This window comes from Leucoraja erinacea, chromosome 14 (assembly GCF_028641065.1).
Source record: "Leucoraja erinacea ecotype New England chromosome 14, Leri_hhj_1, whole genome shotgun sequence".
Taxonomy (NCBI): domain Eukaryota; kingdom Metazoa; phylum Chordata; class Chondrichthyes; order Rajiformes; family Rajidae; genus Leucoraja; species Leucoraja erinaceus.
The window spans coordinates 5,582,119-5,606,075 of NC_073390.1; the positions used below are offsets into that span (position 1 = coordinate 5,582,119).

The 23,957-nt window shown below is 44.2% G+C and overlaps 1 protein-coding gene across 2 annotated transcripts in view; it reads left to right on the forward strand.

Annotated features, from left to right (window-relative positions):
• The first annotated feature begins 1,657 nt into the window (after positions 1-1,657).
• Positions 1,658-23,957, forward strand: part of rnpepl1 (arginyl aminopeptidase like 1) — a 62,006-nt gene continuing 39,706 nt past the window's right edge. For both annotated transcript variants that reach the window (XM_055645413.1, XM_055645414.1), the window contains exons 1-2: positions 1,658-2,166; positions 16,738-16,878. In XM_055645413.1, coding sequence (XP_055501388.1) covers positions 1,711-2,166; positions 16,738-16,878 — 597 coding nt within the window. In that variant the 5' untranslated portion in view covers positions 1,658-1,710. The remainder of the gene's footprint in view (positions 2,167-16,737; positions 16,879-23,957) is intronic.

The window sequence follows — 23,957 nt, forward strand, 5'->3', positions numbered from 1 at the left end:
GGGGAATCGCTGCTGCGACTCGACTCCTGGGGCCTGGAGGCTCCAGCAATGCAGCCGCAGGTCCGGTGGACTGGGACATCGGGAGCTCGCGGGTCCGGGGGGAGAGAGACTGCTTCCCGGAGCTCCCACAACGCGACTTCTCCAGCCCGTGTCGCGGGGTTGGAACGACCCGGACCGGGACCGTACATCGCCCCGCGCGGCTTCATGGCCGTGGGACTCACCATCGCCCATGGGGGTTACAACCTTGTACTTTCAGACCGGGAGCGGGGCCGTAAATCGCCCCACGTGGCCTAAAATGGCCGTGGGACTTATCATCACCCGCCTGGGGCTTGGACATCGGGAGAGAAATTGAGAGCAGGGGAGAGAAAAGACTTTGCCTTCCATCACAGTGGGTTCACTGTGATGGATGTTTGTGTGAATTTAATTGTGAGTATGTCTGTAGGACATTGTCTTTGTTTGTATGGCTGTGTAAACGAATTTTCGTTTGAGTCTCACTGGGGCTCAATGACAATAAATTTGTATTGTATTGTATTGTATTGTATATCTCTGGATTAAGACAAAATAGAACATGCAGTCGTTAAACATTCCAAGCATGAGTCCTTAAATTAAAGTTAACAACATTTTGTAATCCATTGATTGTTTGAACATCCCTTTTCTTTCCAGATTTCAATAGCATTGGCGCATTGGACATTTAATGGCTCATAAAATGTTACAGAATACTTATAGAACGTTGAAAAATAACGTATATAAAGAATGGTTCAAACCCACACACAATCGCCCAGCTGCCTGCCATTCCTCTTTGTGCTCCTGTTCATTGGCATTGTTCTATTTCCCTCCTTGCCTCGTTCTGATCACTGGCTTTGCACCATTTCCTTCCTCGCCTCTCCCAGGACATGGCGACTGGTCTTCCCTATTGTCCTCCTCCCACCTCCATCACTGGGCTTCTGGTATCGCACACTTGCCAAGCTATAGAACCCATTAATGTGATAACATTATCTCCCTTGCCCTCCTTGCGATTCTCTGATCCTGGTCACTGGTCTTGCCCCATTGCCCGCCTCCCTTCGCTCACTGTTGCCCTCTTCACTTCTCCCTGCTCTTCCCCGTTGCCCTCCTCCTCTCATTGCTCCTGGTCACTGGTGACCTCCTCCCTGTCCCATTGCTCTCCTCCACTCTCTCCTGTCACTGGTGCCCCCATTGCCCTTCACCCATCCCCCCCCCCCCACCCTGCTCACCCTGGCCTTGCCAACTGCGCCCCCTTGCCCATTACCCCCTGCCCGGGTGCCCCTCCACCCCCTAGAGGAGTTGCCCTCTCCCTGCCCTGGCCGCCCATTGCCCCTCTGCCCACTAGAGGAGTGTGAGGTCCCGCCGCCGCTGCTGCCCTCTAGAGGTTGCCCTGCCAGCCGCAGCCTTGCCCTTTACTTCCTGTTTTAGTGGGGCCGGGGCTCGGTGCAGCGCCCCTTGGATCTCCTCGTCTCCTCTCCTCGTCTCTCGCTGCCGCCGCCGCCGCTCTTTGTCTCCGGGACTCGGTGATCTGATGGATTTCACGTAGTGGAGGCGCCGACGCCATTTTTGCAGAGTTGTGTGTTAGCGGCGCCGGGGGCGGCTCTCTCCCCCCCCCCCCCACACACACTCCTCTCCCCCGCCGGTGTCTCCCTCCCTCCCTCTCTCTCCCTCTCCTCTCTCTGCTTGTTGTTCTCTCCGGGAGGGACCATGGCTGCTGCCTTCGAGCGGCCAACTTTCTGTTGCTGCCGCAAAGTTGTGACGGGCTCGAGTAAGAGCGAGGAGCGGAGCCGGCCCCGTGGACCCCCCTGCCCCGTGGACATCGCGTCCTCCTCCAACTTCCAGCATTTCGAGCTGCGGCACTTGCACCTGGAGCTGGAGGTGAACTTTGTGCGGCGGCAGATCGAGGCGGTGGAGGTGCTGGACCTGGTGAGCCTGGAGCCCGCCACACGGAGCCTGGTCCTCGACTCCCACCAGTCGCTGCTCATCCGCTCCGTCAGCGCCAAGTGCTCGTGTAACTCGGCGCACAACAGCTGGCCGCTCATCCACAGGCTCGACCCCTTCACCGACTATGGCTCGTCGCTGGTCATAACGCTGCCGGCTGCCATCAAAGCGCACACCAACTTCCAGATCATCATCAAGTACACGACGGCGGACGGGCCGGCGGTAAGTCAGTGCACAACTTCCCCAGGCGCACACTTTACACTTTACACCAGGTTGTACAATACGCCAGCACCAGCCAGTCTCCAAAGAGACAAAAATAACTGCTTATCGTTCACACTCTGGAGATGTGGCAACAAATTTCACCAAACCCCATCCAAAATACGGAAAATTAGTACTAAGACAATTTTTTACAAAACTTTTAAGATATTATCTATGAGGTGTAATTGTGCCTGGAACTTGTCTTGCTTTTTGCATGACTTGTTACATTAACTCGGGGTGCCAAAATATGTCTTGCGGTACAATGTTATCACATTATTGAGTTCTATAGTTTGGCAAGTGTGCGATACCCAGTCAAGTCGAGAGTCAAGAGAGTGTATTGTCATATGTCCCAGATAGGACAATGAAATTCTTGCTTTGCATCAGCACAACGGAATATAGTAGGCACGAATACAGAACATATCATATCAGTGTGTCCATACACCATTATATAAATATATATACACATCAATAAATAAGCAGATAGGTCTTATGAAGATTCATTTCTGTAGTAGCACTTGCAACATCAACTGGCATTTGAAAACAAACAGAAAAGAATAAATAATCTTTCTTCAAGTTATAACCATTATTTACCTTTATATAAATTAAAAAACACATTTGCGTCGTGATGGAGTACTTCATGAGGGAATACAATTATATTTTATCAGCAGCATTAATATTTCATAATGATGGCACTTTATTTTATAGCTGGGTGTAATTTTTAAAATGTCAGAACACAAATTCATAAGTTTTACAGCTATTCAGTAACATAATTTGCTACATCAACGAAAGAGCAAAATTATTTAGCCTGGGAACATTCAAACAAACCATTTGGTCCTCCTCATCAATGCTGACCAATGGGCACTCTTCCATATGCACCCCTGGGCCTGCCGCACTTGCAGGCAGCTTTTTGAAAAGTTCCTTTTTTATTTTTACCCTGGAAGACCCTTACCCACATCTACTTTGACAACTATTATCAATTCTGCTACTGGGATTGCATGCCCTATGCATGATACCATTTATAATCCCTCCTTTATCCCCTGGTTGATGAACATTGTCTTTCTTTACTCAACTTTGAATATCTGTACTGAATCTCCTTTTAACTTTCTCTATTCTAGTGGAATAACTCCCAGTTTCTTTTGTTTTGTAGGCTTGGTATCATTGTAGTAATTCCCTTTTGTTCTATGTGTAAGGCCTTGCCTTATTTTCTAACACGATGCCCAAAATGTTTGCAGTTATATCTGTTGCTTCATCAGTGATGTGTATGCCTTTTGCAATTGTCTTTTGTATCCAGTGTCTAAAACCTAGCATTCCTTTTAATATTTTGGCCAGTTTATTAGGCTGTCTTCACATCACACTTTTAAAGATCTAAATATGGGTAACTTCTGAAGCTTTTGACAACAAAAAAATTCCCCTGGTGAAGATGAATTTGCATATTCAACTAACACTTTATGCTAAAGTACAAAGAAAGTGCATTAAAAAAAATCCACAATGAGTGTGTCAGCGCTCTACTGTTTTTGGATAGTGAGAGAATATAGTTAGAAATATAGGAGTTTGGCTGAGATAATAGACCAGCAATCCTTATTGAATAGTGGAGCAGGTGGAAGGGGGGGAAATGGTCTATTGATTATATTTCTTTGGTTCTTGTGATCCTAAAGTAATTCTGTCTTTGAATTTTATTATGTTGAAACTGGAAATCGATCTGAACTATTGACTTAAATAAAACACTTTTAATTGTAATATTTCCAGACTAGAAGCCTCATTCTGATGTGTTCTATTGTGGGGAGCATGAAGTCGACACCCAGAAGCTCTGACTAAGTGCGGTGGGAAAATTGACTATAACTTAAAAAGTTCCCACCTGTATCAGGATATCCTATGGACATCTCTTCCCTACTTCACTAACCATCCTAGAAAACTAGTTTGATATTAAAATTGAAATGCAACCAATCAAACTGCCTACTATCCAACTCCCCTTCATGGCTCAATTGTGCTAATTTATAATACACTGAGCTCCATGTGTGAGTCTTGCCGTGCAACATCACTGACAAACAATTCTATTCAAATTCTTGAAATAACTAGAGTAGGGGAATAGACTGCCCCTCGAACCTGCTTTATTAGTATATCAGTGTATTTCTGCTTGAATTCTGTTTGCCCAACTTTGATTAATTTTCTGGTAATTCTAACCTAGCAACAAATCTTGGACAAAAGCTTCTAATATCGTCATATGCTGGTCTTGTCTCGGGGTTATAGAAAGGATTCCAATTTGTTAGTCTTTGCGTGAGTAAGGGGTCCCAAATTTTGTTCTTCATTGGTTTATCTCTAATTTTAAAATACACTAGACTAAGTGGGACCCGTTGGGTCCCAGCATCACACGGGAGGGCTGGCCCCCCCAACGCAATATTCCACCTCTCCACCAATTCCAATATTGGTGGCCAGTGGGGGGGCTTTCTGGAGCGCTAGTATGGGTGTTGTGGGCTGAAGGGACTGGTTTCCAGAGGGCTAGAATGGACATTGTGGGGCAAATGGATTCTTGGGCTGGAGGCTCAGTCACTCAAGCCTGTTGTGCTGGCAGCTCTCTCACTCACGGCTATTCCTTGAAATTCCATTTCAAACGGGGTGCAAGGCCACCAAATTCAAGTGCAGTTTCATACCATTTCAAGCAGGGTGCAAGGCCACTAAAGACAGCGAGTCGTGACCTCCCCCTCCTCCATCTTGCAGAGGCTGAGCCACGCCCACACATCTGGGTTTTATAGTCCCTCCCCCCCCCTCCCATCAGAATGGGGGAGGGACTATAATGGTGTGATTGACAAGAGAGAGAATCGCAACATTTTTTAAACACTAATAACTCGATGGGAAAAATCCTCGGCACCTGATGAGCGGAGGGGGACTCTGAGTAAGATGGCCATAAATCACAGCCGTACGTGGTAGCGTTTTTTCTAAAATCAATATAAAGCGCAAACAGGAAGTGGTCAAGATCAGACTTTTAATTATATAAAAGGCAAAGCAACTTTAATTAGGCAAGGCAACTTTAATTAGGCCAGGTAACTTTAATTAGGCCAGGCAACTTTAATTAGGCAACACAGATTTAGCATTTTTAGCATTTCGAAAACCAAAGGCAACACAGCTTTAGCATTTCCAAACCAAAGGCAACACAGTTTTAGCATTTCCAAGCTATATTTTCAAACCACATTGTGCGCACTGACAGTTCAGTAAAACCACTCACAGTTTAGTAGGCATGTGTTCAGTGTTATTCACAGTTCAGACTGAGAGACGTGACCCTCTCACTTCCCCATCTTGCAGAGACTGACTGAGGCACTCAACGCTTCCGAGTTTTATTTCCGGAAGGGGCATGGCCTTCAGGAGAGAGAACCTCAATATTTTTTAAACACTAATAACTCTTTTATTTTTCATCGATGGGAAAAATCCTCTTGTCCTGCACAGCGGAGGGGGACTCTGAGTAAGATTGGCCACAAATCACAGCCGTAAGTGGCAGCGATTTTTCTAAAATCAATATACAGAACAACAGGAAGTGGTCAAGATCAGACTTTTAGTAATATAGAAGATTACCCTGTCATTTGCTCTAGAGGACATTTTTGTTCAATATACATCCTGCCTAATTCTTATAGCATTGTAAATACCTTTCTTCTATTATATCCATTATTTTGATGAATCTGCATTGTACCCACTTACTCCATGGTTTTAATACGGAAAATGTGAAATTTCACGTGGGGCCTGACAAGGCTCAACCCAAATGAAATAGATCTTAGAAACAAGAAACTGCAGATGTTGGTTTACACAAAAGGACACAAAGTGCTGGAGTAACTCAGTGGGTCAGGCAGCTTCTCTGGAGAACATAGATAGGCAGCGTTTCGGGTTGGGACCATTCTTCAGATTTAACTTCCTCCCCTTTATATTCCAGCTGCCCTGAGATTAATTTTTGACGTATGATTTGATTGTACATTTTCCTTAACTTATTTTGCTCCACATAAGGCGAGATGAACAGCAATGCAGAGCGGCCGTGTCAAACCTTCACATCACTAGTTAGATCACAGCAGAGGTAATTCTGGTGACTACACGATATGGAAGTCTCAGAAAAGATGAATAAAAATGTTTGCTGGGATGACGGATTTAATTTAGGAAGGTGAGGCAGGAGATCGTCTAGTTGGAGTAAAGAAAGTTGAGAGGCGATCTGATAATGTGCACAGGGTCATGGTGGTTCATTCGTTTATTGCGCTGAGACAGAGGTAAACTATAATTTAATGCAGTTCATCAGGAAGCACAATAGAGAATCCTTGTTCAATACGTACTAGGGCCCCATCCCCGACCTCTGCCTCCGTTAAATCGACGACTGCCTTGGTGCCACCTCCTGCACCCACACACAACTGACTCACTTCATCCACTTCACCACGAACTTCCATCCGGCACTCAAATACACCTGGACTATTTCCGACACTTCCCTACCATTCCTTGACCTCACAATCTCCATCGCAGGTGATAGACTTCTGACCGACATCCACTATAAACCCACTGACTCCCATGGCTATCTGGACTACACTTCTTTCCACCCTGCTTCCTGTAAGGACTCCATCCCCTACTCCCAATTCCTCCGCCTACGTTGCATCTGCTCCAGGATGAGGTGTTTCACACCAGGGCATCTGAAATGTCCTCATTCTTCAGGGAACGGGGGTTCCCCTCCTCTACCATAGATGAGGCTCCCACCAGGGTCTCTCCCATACCCCACAACACTGCTCTCTCTCCCCATCCCCGCACTCGTAACAAGGGCAGAGTCCCCCTAGTCCTCACCTTTCACCCCACCAGCCGGCAAATACAACAAATAGTCATCCGTCATCTTCGCCACCTCAAACGTGACCCCACCACTCGCCACATCTTCCCATCACCCCCCATGTCTGCCTTCCGCAAAAAAAACCGCTCCCCACCCACTCCCTTGTCAATTCTTCTCTTCACTCCCGTCCACTTCCCCTCCCCCGGGCACTTTCCGTTGCAACCGCAAGAAATGCAACACCTGTCCCTTTACCTCCCCCCTCGACTCCATTCAAGGACCCAAGCAGTCGTTCCAGGTGCGACAGAGGTTCACCTGTATCTCCTCCAACCTCATCTACTGCATCCGCTGCTCTAGATGTCAGCTGATCTACATCAGTGAGACCAAGCGGAGGTTGGGCGATTGTTTCGTCAAACACCTCCGCTCAGTCCGCAATAACCTACCTGAACTCCCGGTGGCTCAGCACTTCAACTCCCCCTCCCATTCCCAATCCGACCTCTCTGTCCTGGGCCTCCGTTGCCAGAGCTGCAACACCGGAAAATTGGAGGAACAGCACCATTCCCAGGGCCTGCTGGCTTGCACATTGAATTCTCCCAGGTTAGCCCTTGTTGTCTCCTCCTCTTACCCTCGAGAGGTCTCCTCCCACCAGCCCTCGGGTCCTCCCCCCCCTTTTACTTCCTTCAACCCCGCGCCACCCTCTATCCCCATGAAGAAGGGTTTCGTAACACGGGCCTATTTCCCCCCATAGTCTGCTCACCTGAGTTTCCCCAGCTTTTTTGTGCCGGCAGCACAATACAAAAATAGGCATCCGAATCTAGTCTTACGCTACAGAGGAAGTACATGTGTTCACCATAGGATAACTGTACAGAGAACATATTCCCATCAGCAAATTATCCGCGGACAAAGAGGCACAAATGCCAGGTGTTTGGTGAAAGGTCAGAGAGGAAAATTACTTTTATATTTGAAGCGCTTATAGAAAAGTACAGCACAAGAATAGGCTCTTTGGCCCACAATATGTATGATAAACACAATGCCAAGATAACCTAATGCTTGCATATGATCCATATCACTCCATTCCCTGCATATCCATGTGCCAATCTAAAAGCTTTATAAATATCATTATCGTATCTACCACCACAACCATCTCTGGCTGTGTGTTCCAGGTACCTGTGGAAAAAAAACTTGCCCTGCACATCTACATTAAACATTGCCCCTTTTACCTTAAACATTTTCCCTCTAGTCTTTGACCATTCCATCCTGGAAAAAAGATTCTGACTGTCTATCCTATCTATGCCACTCATACTTGTATTTACTTCTATCAGGTCTCCCCTCAAACTCTGACATTCTGGAGAAAACAATCCGTGTGTCCATTCTCTCCTTTTAATTTATATCCCCTAATCCAGACAGCTTTCTAGCAAACCTCTTATAGCGCGCTCTCCTCATCTCCTCATGGGCAGCCAAAACTGGATGCAATACTCTAAATGCAATCTAACCAATGTATTTTTGAGTCGAATCATGTCTTCCTAACTCTTATATTCAATCCCCCGATCAATGGCTTTTCTTGATCTCTTCGTCTCCATCCTAGACTAAACTATAAACCACTGATTCCCACAGGTATCTGAACTACATCTCCTCCCACCTGCCTCTTCAAGGACACCATCCCACTCTCAATTTCTCTGTCTCCGGTCCTCTTTCATCAGTGAACATGGTTTTGCCACCGTCGTTGTAGTTGGACCTCTCATTCGTGTCGCCTTTGTATACTACATTTCAGCTCCTGGCCTTGCTGCCCCTAGACAGAACGTGGATAGAGTTCCCCAGGTCCTCACATTCCCCCAGCCTCTGCATCCGACACATCATTCTCCGACATTTTCACCACCTTCAACGTGATCCCACCACCAGTCACATCTTCCCACTCTCACCCTTTTCCACTTTCGGCAGAGATCAATCCCTCTGCATCTCCTTGGTTCATTATCCTTTTCCATCCAACCCCCTCGTTCCCAGTTACTTCCCCGGCAACCACAGGAGATGTGACATCACTCCTCCCTCGCATCCATCCAGGGACCCCATCAGTCGTTCCAGATGAGGCAGAGGTTCACATGTGTGGCCTCCTTTACATTGTCGAAATGAAGCGTAAATTAGGCGACTGTGTTGTCGAACACTTGCGTTTGGTCCACGGAGGCTTGCTGGATCTTCTGGCTGCTAACCATTATAACCCCCCTTCAAATTCTCATCTTGATCTTTCTGTCCTGGACCTCATCTATTGCCAGAATGAGGCCACATGCTAGCTGGAAGAACAGCACCTCATGTTCCGCTTGGGTAGCTTATAACCTAACAGTATGACCATTGAATTCTCCAATTTTAGATAGCACCTCCCTTTTTTTTCCCCCTCACTTTCCTGTTTCCTCCCCCCCCCCCCCCCTCCTCACCCCACCCAGGCACGCACGCATTTTTCCCGCGATCTGCTCCTCTTAACCCTCCCAGCCTGACTCTTCCACATATCCCTTCCTCTAGCTTTACATTCCTCTCTTCTTCGCCTTTGTCCACCCATCTGCCAATTATGCCCCCCTCGCCTGTATCCACTGTACCACTGTATCACTTGCCTGCCCCTCCTCTTTTCCAACTTTCTCCCTCCTGCTAAAATCAGTTTAAGAAGAATCCCGATCTGAAATGTTGCTTGTCCATGTTCTTGGGTAAGACGCTGCCTGATCCACTGAGCTACTCCAACACTTGTGTTTTACTCAAGATTTCATCCAGCATCTGCAGTTCCTTGTGCCTTGAGCATACCACAAGGCTCTTTAACACTATCTATGCGTGTGGCTACTTCCAGGGAGTTATGGACCTGGAACCCAAGATTTTTCTGCACATCAGTGCTATTAAGGGTCTAACCATCAAACTTGTACCTTCCCCGAACATTCAACCTCTCGAAGTGCAATACCTTACACTTGCTCAGATTAAAGTCTACCATGTCTGTCCATTTTTGCATTTGATCTATATCCCACTGTATACTTTGACAGCCTTCCTTGTTGTCCACAACTTCAGCAACCTTGGTGTCATCTGCAAACGTACAAACTAACTCACCTATATTTACATGCAAGTCATTTATATACATCACATACAACAGAAATCCCAGCACAGATGTTTGCGGAATTCCACTGGTCACAGACCCCCAGCGATAATAACTTTCTTCTATCAAAACCCTCTGTTGTCTGTTAGAAACAACATCTGAAACCATATGTGTAAGAAAGAACTGCAGATGCTGGTTTAAACCAAAGATCGACACAAAAAGCTGGAGTAATTCAACGGGCCAGGCAACATCTCTGGAGAGAAGGAATGGGTGATGTTTCTGGTCGAGACCGAGTCTGAAGAAGGGTCTCGACCCGAAACGTCACCCACTCCTTCTCTCCAGAGATGCTGCCTGGCCCGCTGCTGAATTACTCCAGCATTTTGAGTCTATCTCTGAATCCATATGACCAAGTTACGGTAAATCCTGTGCATCTTACTCTTTTCAATCAGCCTACCTTGGGAACTTTATCATATACTTTGTTAAAATACAAGCAGACACCATCCATTGCCTGCCATCATTGATTATGGATATCTTTGGCAGGCTGATGATGGAAACAGTCAGTTAAAGCTATGGAAAGGAAATTGGATTAGCACCAGGAAAATAATTAGCAGGAGTATATGGTTATATGGTTATGGGGGGAAGGCACACAAGGGCTAAATCAGACTCCTACTGTGCCATAACATTTATCATACAAATGGAAGTTAGAAAATGCAGCTTTGGGAAAAATGACAATCTTAAAGGGAAAAAAAAGTGGAACAAAGTGGTAACAAGGTCAGAGAGGAAATTACTGAGTGGAAGACTGCCAATGGTGGGCTGATTAAATTCTGAGCAGAATTATTTTGGAGCGTTATATTTGAAGGCGTTTGCAAAGTTAGGATGGCCAAGAGCATGGAAGAATTTGAAAAAAAGGAGTGTTACTTAACTAGGAGCCAATGTAGGTGATAGATGAACGGAATGGTGTGACCATGACAGTTTTGGGTGATCTCAAGTTTATTAAAAGTAGAATAAGGGATTCACTGGGGGAAAAGAAGACACAAAGTGCCAGAGCCAAGCAGCATCTTGGGAGAACATGGATAGGTGATGTTTTGGGTCGGGACTCTTCTTCAGACCTAAAACATCACGTATCCATGTTCTTCAGAGATTCTGCCTGATCCACTGAGACACACTTTGTGTCTGTTTTTTGTATTCCAGCATCTGCAGTTCCTTGTTTAAGGAATTTATTGGAGTCCTCTGGTGTACAATTAACAAAAATAGACACAAATAACTGGAGTAACTCAGCAGTTCACACAGCATCTCTGGAGAAAAGGACTTTTGGGTGACGTTTTGGGTCGAGACCCTTCTTCAGATTCGGGGGGTGGGAGGGGGAAGGAAAGGAGAGATATGGATGGTGATGTAGAGATATATAGAACGAATGAATGAAAGATATGGAAAAAAGTAATGATGATAAAGGAAACAGGATATTGTTAGCTGTTTGCTAGGTGAGAATGAGTACAGACAATGAGACTCAACAAGACGACTTTGAAGCTAGTCTGACTTAGGTGGGGGAGAGATGGAGGGAGAGGGAATGCAGGGGTTACTTGAAGTTGGAGAAATCCATATTCATACCACTGGGTTGTAAGCTGCCCAAGCAAAATATGAGATGCTGTTCCTCCAATTTGCATTTAGCCTCACTCTGAAAATGGAGGAGGCCCAGTACAGAAAGGTCATTGTGGGAATGGGAAGGTGAATTAATGTTTGGCAACCGGGAGATTAGGTAGGTTCAGACAGTCTGAGCGAAGGTGTTCGCGAAACAATCACCCGGTTTACGTTTGGTCTCGCCGGTGTATAAGAGTCCAACGCATACAGTAGATGAGGTTGGAGGATGTGCAAATGGAAGGTACACCTGAAACCGCATGAGATGCAACACCTGTCCCTATACCTCCTCCATCGACTCTGTCTAGGGACCTTGCCTCCGACAGTTCTTTCAGGTTAGGCAGAGGTTCACTTGCCTCCAACCTCACCTACTGTATGCGTTGGACTCTAATATCTGACCCACCTGGCAATCTCCCGTGGACTGTTATACAGCAGTGAGACCAAACATAGATTGGGCGATCATTTCGCTGAACACGTTTATGATGGGGACTGATAGCATAAATCTTCCTAATGATATCATCATTATAATTGTAAACTGCTGATTGATTACACACTGTGTTCAGATTGTGACCCTTCTGTTTTAATTAAGGGTAGAAAGCAGAAATCATGCTGCCTGATACATAATCAGTTGGCTAAATGTAGAAGAGATGCATTTCGCCTGGCCTAACTCAATGCTGAAACAGATCCCAGTGACAGATTGATCCACTTTGTGTAGAATTATAATTAAAGAGGTTACAGAAAATGGGCTTTACTTTGTTATTAAATTCAGATTTGATGTAAGCATTTACAAGACATGATCGCTAACACTGGGAATTTCTGGAGTTGCACTTGTAGTTACTATACTCATTCATTGCAAATGTATACATTCTGTAACTTTTCTGGGGCAAATAGGATGAAAATTGTGAGATCAGACAATTGTCTTTGGTAATGTGGCATAATTATCCATCAAAAAAGTAAATTTGATTTATTTGATAGAAACGTTGCATTTGATTTATTTGCGCTGTTTTCCCTTTGTACAAGAAGAGCTTCAGAGATCTGTGGGTGGTGGAGGCCGGTTCTCTGGATACTTTCAAGAGAGAGCTAGATAGGGCTCTTAAAGATAGCGGAGTTTGGGGATATGGGGGAGAAGGCAGGAACGGGGTACTGATTGGGGATGATCAGCCATGATCACATTGAGTTGTGGTGCTGGCTCGAAGGGCCAAATAGCCTACTCCTGCACCTATTGTCTATTGTCTATTTCTTGACAAAGTGGAGTAATTCAAATTTCAATTTATTCCAGTTTTTTGTAATTTGATAATGATAAAAATACTCAGAAGCGATCCTTGCTTTTGAGTAATTGTTACGATTATAGGCTTGTGCTGAAAATATTTTTGTGTTATATTCTTTACTTTCTTGTATTAGAGTAGTTAATAACGTCAGTCACCCAATGACACCTTTTTTAAGCAAGGCACTTGGTTGACGTTATAACACTCCGCACTCATTCAAGCATATACACGTTTCTGAATTGCAGCCATAAACCCCTGTCCCACGGTACGAGTTCATTCTAAGAGCTCTCCCGAGTTTGCCCTGATTCGAACTCGGAGATTTATGGTAATGGCCACTTGTCAGTACTCTGGGCTCTCGTGGACATTTTTCAACATGTTGAAAAATCTTCACAAGTCTTACCGTGCTTACCTGCCGTTAGCGAGTCTTCCTGACTACCTGCCGTTAGCGTTACTAGCCGCTAAGAGACGTCCCCGAGCTCCGACGTACCCCCAACGTTCATTCTCCGTGCTTACCCCGAGTTTGATTTTTTTTAAACTCGGGAGAGTTCTTGGAATGAGCTCGTACTGTGGGACAGGGCTATTAGTTTTTATCAAACTCCAATGTTCTTTATGTATAATGTAACCACCAATGTGCACATTGGTGCTGTCTGGTGTGGGTGGAGCACACATTCACAACTTCTTGAGAGGAACTGAGACAATTCTACAGGACCTACCTGCTTTGATACATTTCTGTTTTAAACGTAACAAAAGTGCTCCTCATTTTTTTAAACCACGTAAACCATATTTTATAATTTGGCCCACACTTACCTGCAATTAATTTTTTGATGGCATATTCCAGAATTAAGACACCTCCATAGTGATTAGTTCTTTCAATTTTAAATGGCACAACGTCCATAGAAATCCCTTGAGAGCCAAGTCTTTCTCACACATTTAGCAACTGTCAGAACTGTCAATATACCTGACTTTCATACACTTTCAAAACTCACAAAAAATTAATCTCACAATTAAAATTAAAAACAAAATGCTTGAAAACAATAGAAAACTTCAACAAGATTGCATTAAATTTAAATGAACACAATGTATCAAAAGTGTGTAAAACAATTGCCTCGCAGAGAGTCCTTGCCATTTAAATTAGTGTAGTCTTAACCTGCACCATGTTAAAGCTAAACCAAAGTAGGTGGGTCCTGTTTCTATCCTGAAGCAGGTTCAGTGGACAAATCTCCCACTAAATACTGGGAAATTTAGTTTGAGATACAGAGTGTAAACAGGCTCTTAGCCCCACCGAGTCCATGCTGACCAATGATCACCTGTACACTAGTTCTATACATTAGAGACAATTTTATAGAAGCCAATTAACTTACAAACCTGCAAATCTTTATAATGTGGCAGTAAACCAGAGAACCCAGAGAAGACCCACGCGGTCCCGAGGGAGAACGTCCAAGCTTTGTACAGATAGTGTGCACAATGTGCCAGGAGAACAGATTCAACCTGGGTCTCCGCAGCATCTCTACCATTGTGCCACCATTTAAACATTTAGTTTTGTTTAGAGATATAGCATGGAAACAGACTACTCGGCCCACCGAGTCCACGCCAACCATCGATCACTCGTTCACACTAGTTCCATGATATCCCACCAACTCCCTAAACACCCGTGGCAATTTACAGAGGCCAATTAACCTACAAACCCCCATGTCCTTGGGATGTGGGAGGAAACCCACAAGATCACAGAGAGAATATACAAACGGGCCTGTCCCACTTACGTGATTTTTTTTCGGCGACTCTTTAGGCGACTACTCACGACCATACAGGCATCACCCCGCGACTATGTCGTGAGTAGTCGCCCAAAGTAGTCGTACGTTTTTCTGGTTGCGACTATGACGGGTGCCGGCAAGTCACCGAAAAAAATGAGTAAGTGGTACAGGCCCTAAACTCCACACAGGACCCAGGTCTCCAGCGCTGCGAGGCAGTAAAACATATGGGAGTTCTATTTTCAAGGGTGAATTCTGGCCTTCTTGACAGGTACAGTGAGAACTAATGGCAGTAGCCATTGCATGTCTTGGTATCTTGCAGGAAAATCTAAGATATTCTTTACAAATAGCTGTACCATATTTTGTTTGATTGTTCCTCTCTGTATTGCCTTTAGCATATTTGCTATGTTAAACAAAAATATAATTGGAAGTTGATGGTGTAAGAAATCTGCCTTAGTTAATGATACTAAACTTCGCAGAAAACATTCAATAGTAGCGGATTTAACTAGAAACCATTTTTCAAAATATGAATTTAGCTTTTAATTTGGACTGTGTAATAATTAAATATTTAACCTTGTTACTAGGGTAACACCTGTTCATTGCTTAAAGGTTTAACTTTATTATTTCTCATGTACAGTGGAAAGCTTTGTTTTACATGTAAAACAGATCATATATCATATATACCATACATAGATACAATCGTCAAACTCGAGTATAATGGATAGAGCAAAGGAAAAGATACAATTCAGAATATAGTTCTCTTGGTGTATTCTTTATTGACTCAGGTTTTCCAGCATGTGGAAGCTGATGTTTGTGTGCCTGCAACTAAAGTATATCTCCCAATGTCATATAAAATATTAATCTTTGACATCTGCTATTCATGCTTTTGGTTTTGTTTAAAGATGAGGTAAAGTGCGTGAATCACTGTTCACTTCAGACAATATGTTACAGTACCAGTTCTCTCTTAATAGTGTCTGCTGCTGGCATTCAAAGCATCATTTCATGTAAGCTTATTTCCACTGGCTGATTATTGATGCAAAGAAAATGATGCAACAGCACAAAGAAATGACAATGAAAAGCACACAAACAGAAAAAGACTCTGATTAGTATGTAGGAAGGAACTGCAGATGTTGGTTTACATTGAAGATAGACACAAAATGCTAGCGTAACTGAAATCTTCCAGTCTGAAAAAGGGTCTTGACCCGAAACGTCACCCATTCCTTCTATCCAGAGATGCTGCCTGTCTGGCTGAGCATTTGGTCTCCATCATACTACTGATGCGTACATAAAATTATGGGTTCCAGGTCTGACTCTCTGAACAGTCAAGACCAAGTCAAGTCAAGAGAGTTTATTGTCATATGTCCCAGATAGGACAATGAAATTCTTGCTTTGCATCAGCACAACGGAATATAGTAGGCACGAATACAGAACACATCATATCAGTGAGTCCATACACCATTATATAAATATATACACACATCCATAAATAAGCAGATAAGGTGCAAATAAACAGATAATGGTCTATTAGTGTTCAGAGATTTGTTTCAGTTAATAGCCTGATGGCTGTGGGGAAGTAGCTATTTCTGAACCTGGACGTTGCAGTCTTCAGGCTCCTGTACCTTCTACCTGAAGGTAGCGGAGAATTGAGTGTGTGGCCAGGATGGTGTGGGTCCTTGATGATGCTGCCAGCCTTTTTGAGGCAGCGACTGCGATAGATCCCCTCGATGGTAGGGAGATCAGAGCTGATGATGGACTGGGCAGTGTTTACAACTTTTTGTAGCCTTTTCCGCTCCTGGGCACTCAAGTTGCCGAACCAAGCCACAATGCAACCGGTCAGCATGCTCTCTACTATGCACCTGTAGAAGTTAGAGAGAGTCCTCCTTGACATGCCGACTCTCCGTAATAACAGCAGCAGGTTTGAGGAGCGACTGTCAAATATCTAGTGTGTTTCTGACTCTTTTAAGCATGAATTTGAGTTTTAGTAAATGACATGTGCTGAAAAGACATTAAAGTGGTCTGTGATTACAATTTTATGTTTCTTTCACACAGATCTGGTGGCTGGATCCAGAATTAACAAGTGGAAACTCCAAACCATTCCTCTTCACTCATGGTCACTCAGTGTGTAACAGATCTTTCTTCCCCTGTTTCGATACACCTGCAGTCAAGAGTACCTACTCTGCTACAGTCATGGTAGGAAAGTTGATGTTGACTTCATTTTGATTATTGCTACCACATGCTGTTTTGTATGAAAATCATACTCTTGATGCTGCAAGATTTCCTGCAGACAACAAATCTGTTTATTTTCTGTCTGGTAGTTTGCATCTGGACTGTGTAAAGAGAGAAGCTATAACCTGATCAACTCCTTTGTTCATAAATACCATGTAATCTGCCCCAGTAGCAGAAATGTGCAGTGTGGTCCAGCTGCTGAAGTTGGGATTTTCATCAGAATGTTTGTGCAATCCTTCTGGTTCAATTATTGTTGAACTGGTGATGATGCGCTTCACTTCCTGTGTTCTGCTTCACAGTGTGTGTTGTGGAAGTCCTACTTGGCATTTGTGACAGTTTGATTTCAGCAGTTTAGAATGTGTGCAGACAATTTATTACAAATAGTCTTCAAAGAACAAAGTGACTTGCATTGATGTTGCTGCATTTTAATTTACCAATTTGTGCACTTCTATTCATCTCCAACCTATCCGCACAATATTTAAAATCACCTGACAAGGAACCGTCCGTAAATAGTAGAATGCCTTTGCAAAGGCAGAAAATATGTGGTGGTAAAAGGTGAAATGTTAACAAAGTTGAAATAATTATGATCACAAAGATTGGCTTTGAGGAAAGCTTCGGATGGGAAAAGGGGAACATATGGAAAGATTTGGAGGAAGATTTTGTGAGGATGGGTCAAAAATGGCCGAGGCTTTGCCATAGGATGGCGAGTAATGGCATTGCAAGGTTGAAGTTGAGAAATGAATGAGAGCCAAAAAGTCATCAGGAGGTTTTATACATGAGTGCAATGATTTGAATTCAAGTTGGGGAATTGAGTTTTTGTGTGTTTGTCAAAAATCAGTTGATTGGCAGATGAAAACATGTCAAGATAGATAAAGATTTGGTTGAGTTTAAGTTTTTATAGGTTTAATAGGACATTTAATGGCAATGAGTGGAGTGGCGTAATCGAGCTTGAAAGCGAGAAATACTTTGTTCAACATTTCGGCAGGTTGAAAGAAAGAAATTAAATTTGTTTAATTTAATGTTGAGTATAATTACAATGAAAATCTCACTTGCAAAAGCATCGCAGGAACATAGACCTAGACGCACCAAAACATAAATTACGTTTGAATTGCACTTAAATTCTACGTCTGAAAAGACAAAGACTATGCTAAAAAGAAAACATTCATGTAGAGCACAAAGGAAAGCGTGTCCATGATACTGTCCATAGTACTCCATTGCCAAGGTCGGATTAGGGCAATGCAGATTGGTTCAAGAACCTGATGGTTGTAGAAAACTAGCTGATCCTGAATGGTGGTGTGGGACTTCTGTAATTCCTGCCTGATGCTAGCAATGAAAATGGAGTATGGTCTGGATGGTAGGGATCCTTGATGAAAGTTGCCGTTGTCTTGAGGATCACCTCGTATTAGATCTCTTAGATGGTGTGGGGGGCTGTGCCCGTAATGGACTGGGCTAAGTCCTGCACTCTCGGCAGCCTTTTGTGTTTCTATGTGTTGGAATTGCTGAACCAGGCCATGATGCTACTATTGAGGATACTTTCTGTACCAGTATCTGTACAAGTTTGTTAGAGTAATTGGAACACCGGGTGGCGCCGTCAGCGACACAACCTCGTCAACAGTCTGTTTGTCTTTGGTCTTTTTTGTTATTTTTAGTGTGTTTTAAAGAGTATGTGTTAATGTTCTCTGGTTTGTTTTATGTGGGTGGTGGGGTCGGGGGGAAACTTTTTTTTATCTTTTACCTTGCCGGAGAAGTGATATTTTTTTTCCGGATCGTATCTCCGGTCGCTCTGCGGCCTAACATCATGGAGCTGGCGGCCTTGCTCGAGACTGACTTTGAGCCCCACCGCGGGGCTGTGGACTTACCATCAGAGCTTGCGATCCCTTGCCTGGGATCGACGCTCCAACCGTGGCCTGCAGAATCCAACATCGATGAGCTCACAGTCTCGGATAGAGACTGATGTCGGGAAGCTCCAAGCCGCAGGATGTTTGACCAGCCCCGACTCGGAAGTCCCCTCGCTGCGGGAGGTCTCGACCACCGGCTGCGGGAGCCAAGATCGCCCTGACAATCGAAGGTTCGAGTGCCCCGAGTGCGGGAGAACAAAGAAGGGAAGAAGATTGAACTATTTTTTGCTGTCCCTCCCAGCGAAGAATGTGGGGGGGGGGGGGGGGGTGGGGGGGGGTGGGGTCGCTGTGGTGGATGTTCATGTTAAAAATGTATTTGGTTGTCTTGTTGCTCTTTATTGGTATGACTGTATGGCAGATCAAATCCCTCATATGTTGTAAAACACACTTGGCTAATAAATTAATATTATGATGACATGCTGAATCTCTTTAAACTTCTAAGAAATTAGAGTTGGGGTTTTATCAAATAGTTGCATACAGTCATGTTCAGCTTGAATGAACAGCTGGCGAGAAGATTAAACTTTTGCATGGGCGATAATTTTAAGAAGAAATATCCATTTATTGCAAGAATTATTATAAACACATTTAAAAGCCAATGTGCAATTAAAATCATTAAATGTGAATAAGCTCTCCTTTTCCCATCACCCATATCAATGTGGTCACCATTCATACATCTGTCCTCCCTGCATAATATATGGTGCATCTGGCATCATCCTTGAGTGAGTTACAGCTCCCAATGCTGGTGAGACAATGACAGCAGACAATAAATTCATTGTCTAGTTTGTGTGCTGAGTTGGTAATTCTTGAGGTGCATTGATAGTCTTCATGAAAAGTTACTCAACCTGTTCATAGGTGTGAAGAAGCCACAGTCATGAAAACATTCTGCTTTTATCTACATGTCTTATTGCAATATTAATTGAATGACTCTGGAAAAAATGATTATAGGCCCAATTATCCTGCCGAGTGCCGGCTCTCAGCTGTTTGCATTCTCCACCAAACCTAGAAGTTCTAGAAAAACAAGATTAGATACGATTGCTCGACTGATTTTCCATTGTTGCTGAACTCGCCATTGGTGGAACAGAGAATCCCAGAAGTGTGCTGGCACTATTTGACACTGAGCTTCATGCCAGAGATATCTGGTACATGAAAGGTCATCCCTTTCATTTAACATGAGGCCATTCAGTTGGTGGAAGTGGCTGAATGCTTTACTTTGTTTTTTATTTTAGTATTTGAGTTAATCTGTTCTCAACGTATTCTTGGCATACTTAAAAATTAATTTAACATTATTTTTTAACAAATGTCTCTATCAAAGATATTTAAAAGTATAATAAAGCCTTTTGCTACAATTGCCAGGTAATGAACTGTCAGAGGCTCTTGGGCCTCTCTGGACACAAGGCCTACTTGCTGTTCAGTGCCCTCTCTGCCTCGTCACATATCTGCCAGATGAGTGGAATCGGCTTATTTGGGCTTCAAAAGCAGGGGAATGCAAGTGCAAGTGGTGGGAAGGGCAGATAGTGAAAAAGGTAGTGGGCTGTGTTCAGCATGATATTAGTCACGTTGAGACACAAGATGCTGAAATCTTGAGCAAAAGCACAAAGTGTTGGATGAATTCAGCGGGTCAAGCAGCATCTGAGGAGGGGATGGACAGATGATGTTTCAGGTCAGGACCCTTCCTCAGACATCAGTCATTATCAGACAACAGTTTGGACATTGGTTCCATTATATCAGTGAGACCAAGCATAGGCTAGGCGACCATTGCGCTGAACACGCACTTTATCCACCTAGGCCTGCTGGATCTCCTGCTTGCCAACCATTTTATCCCTACTTTCTCATTCACACACCGATTGTTTTGGCTTGGCTGCCGCCATTGCCAGAGTGAGGCCATACGCAAACATATTCTACTTGGGTAATTTACAATCCAACGGTATGAACATTGCTTTCTCCAATGTTAAGTAATACTGCTCCCCCAGCACACACCCAGGTGCACACCTATTTCTCCCACCATCTCCCAACAGTCCCACCGTCGCCCTTTCCCTTCCTTTATACACTTATCTCCCATCTCCGAGCCCCCGTCTCATCTTTTATCCACCCCTTTCCTTTCCCCTGTCCCCTTCCACCATGCCCCTCACTCCAGCTTTACATTTCTCTCCTCCTTATCTGATAACCTTTTGCCATTTTTCCCTCCTCTAGCCTTTGTCACATATTCCACCCATCTGCCATTCAACCATATAACCATATAACACCATATAACAATTACAGCACGGAAACAGGCCATCTCGGCCCTACAAGTCCATGCCAAACAAATTCAAACCCTCACCTCACCTGCATCCACCTATCACTTACCAGACTTTGTCCCATCCCCACCTCTCTTTTCCAGTTTTGAGCCCCCTACTCCATCAGTCTGAAGAAGGGTCGTGATCTGAAACGTCATCTGTTCATTCCCTCCACAGATACTGCCTGGACCGCTGAGTTCCTCCAGTACGGTGTTTTGCTCGTTATGTTGCGTCACATGCGCAAGTATGGTGAGGTGCAATACAGTGGATATCTTGCGTGCAGCAGTATCACGGGCGCACAGATGCAGACAACACAGAAAAACACACATTATACAGAAATTACGCATAAACAACAAAAAGAATAAAGTGTGCAAATAACAAGGCATTAGTGCAAAACAATTAGAAAACAAGTTCATAATAGTGCAAGAGGTGGTCTGTAATGTTCTTTCGTTGAAGTAGGATTAGGGTTGTGCAGGTTGTTCAAGAGCCTGATAGTTTTGGGAAAGTATCCGTTCCTGAGCCTGGTGGTGTGGGACGTCAGGCCTCTCTACATCTTGCCCAGTGGTCGCAGCAGGAGAAGGCATGGCAGATTACGGACGGTCGTTATCTTTGACGATGGATGCCATCTTCTTCAGGCAGCGTCTCTAGTGGATGCTTTTGATAGTGGACCAGGCTAAGTCCATTACTCTTTGCTCCCTCTTGAATTCCTGTGCTGTGGAATATGCTTTATCAGGCCATGATGCAACCAGTCAGGATACTTTTTACAGAACATCTGTAGAAGTTTGTTAGAGTCAGTTCCATGCTGAATCTTTTTTAAAGTAGAGGTGCTACCATCTACATAACAATTTTAGGATTGAACTGCTTGTCCATACTAGTTATCTTTGGGTAAAGAAGATTCCCAAGCTCAACGCTTAATTTATAATGTCTACCGTTCCATTGCATTCTGTGCCATCTAGTGAAACATTCCAGTACTGCACCTTGTTTGTGCTATATACAGTAAACCCTTGTTATGACAGTCCTCTTTAAAATGGAATTTGGTTATAGCGGACTGGCTTTCACCACTGGCCGGGCTGCCAAAGCTACCCTGATCCCCACTTCCCCCCTGGTTGTTTCCCAGCCGGGGGGGGCTGTCGGCACCCCAAGCTGACGCCTCCTCCCTGACCGCTTCCAGGCTGGGCTGCCGACACCACCCCTGGCCCCCACCGCTAGCCGGGTCACTTCCAGGTCGGATCTGCGAACCTTCACCACCAGGCGGGAGTTGTCGACACCAGCCCACACCACCTCCCCGGCTGCTTCCAGACCAGATCCACCATCGCCACTACCGGCCCTCACAGCTTCCTAGGCCACGGCTGCTGTCGCCACCATCACCGACCCTTACTGCACCAAATACTCCACTGATCCTCACCTCAATTCACCTCGATTCCAGGCACAGTTTCAGACTGAGAGTCTGAAGAAGGGTTTTGACCCAAAATGTCGCCTAGCCATGTTCTTCAGTGATGCTGCCTGATCTGCTGTTACTCCAACACTTTGTCCTTTTGTGTATTAATCAGCACCTGCAGTTCTATGTTCCTACTACTTGTACAATGATAGTCACATACTCAGTAATCCCTTACGCAATTATAGCAGACAACTGGCAATAACGGACACCATTCCCCCCTCCTCCCCCCACCCTTTGGCCCGTTATAACAGGGGTTTATTGTATTAAAGTTGCTCAGTAAACGATTTGTGTCTCATCAAATTGCGATTCACCAAATTTGCCTCAGATCATTCTATTCTGACTGTTACTTATTTCTGCTCTCTGGAGAAATATTACAAAATTATAACATTTGTTCAAACCATCTACTAAAAATAATCAAATTCATGGATTTCTCATTGTTTTGCTTCTAATATTGCACATGTCATTGACATGTCCGTGCCTTTGGCTGTTTAGTGGCCTCTAGTAATGACATTCGGACATTGTGGTGTTTGTCTGTGCCCTTGTGTATTGACATTCCAGTTTTACAGTGTGTGTCTGCCCGCTGGCAATGGTAAAACACTATACATCTGTTGTTTGACAATGTCATGTTAGCTTAATACACTTAATTAGCAACACTAGTTGATGTAAGCAATGTTTCATGTTGTTTATCCTGGCCATTTCATTGATTATTACAACGATTACAGATTGCATTTACGGCTTCAGTTCAGTGATTTTTTACAGAGGTTGTTTAATCTAGACTGGCACCTTCCCACTCACCAAATGAACTAAGATAGACACCAAATGAACTATCTTAGGTAGACAAAAATGCTGGAGAAACTCAGCGGGTGAGGCAGCATCTATGGGGCGAAGGAATAGGCGACATTTCGGGTCGAGACCCTTCTTCAGTTGAACTATCTTAGTTAGATAGATACACAACCAAAATAAAAGTGAATGGGAGAAGCCTTCGGTGCAGAATAGTTGATTTTGACTAGTACGGAAGAATACTTCAGGTTACACAATGTTGTGGATCCTCCGAAATGTTCCAAAACGTTTCCAATTTGTGTTCTTGTTGACATACCTTTGCTTTACCTGGTGTGGAAACAAAGCCTTCCTCACTCAAAATTCATAAGCAGTGCATGTGACTGTAAAGATTGCTAGACAAATTTGATAGAGAACAACGAAAGTGGGATAAAAATTAAAAGGAAGCAGGCAGTTATGGAGAAGTCTAATCCTGAGGTGTAGTCAAAGTGGGAAGCCAGTTTTGTCCCAAGAGAAATGTACGAACTAAAATGCAGACTAAAAATATTAAGCAGCATCAAAATTGAGCAAAGTTAGAACAGGAGAAAAAAAGTGAGCTGTGTCGAGAGATCACAAATGAAATCCCAATTTGGAATATAGTGAAACTGCTGCTGCAAG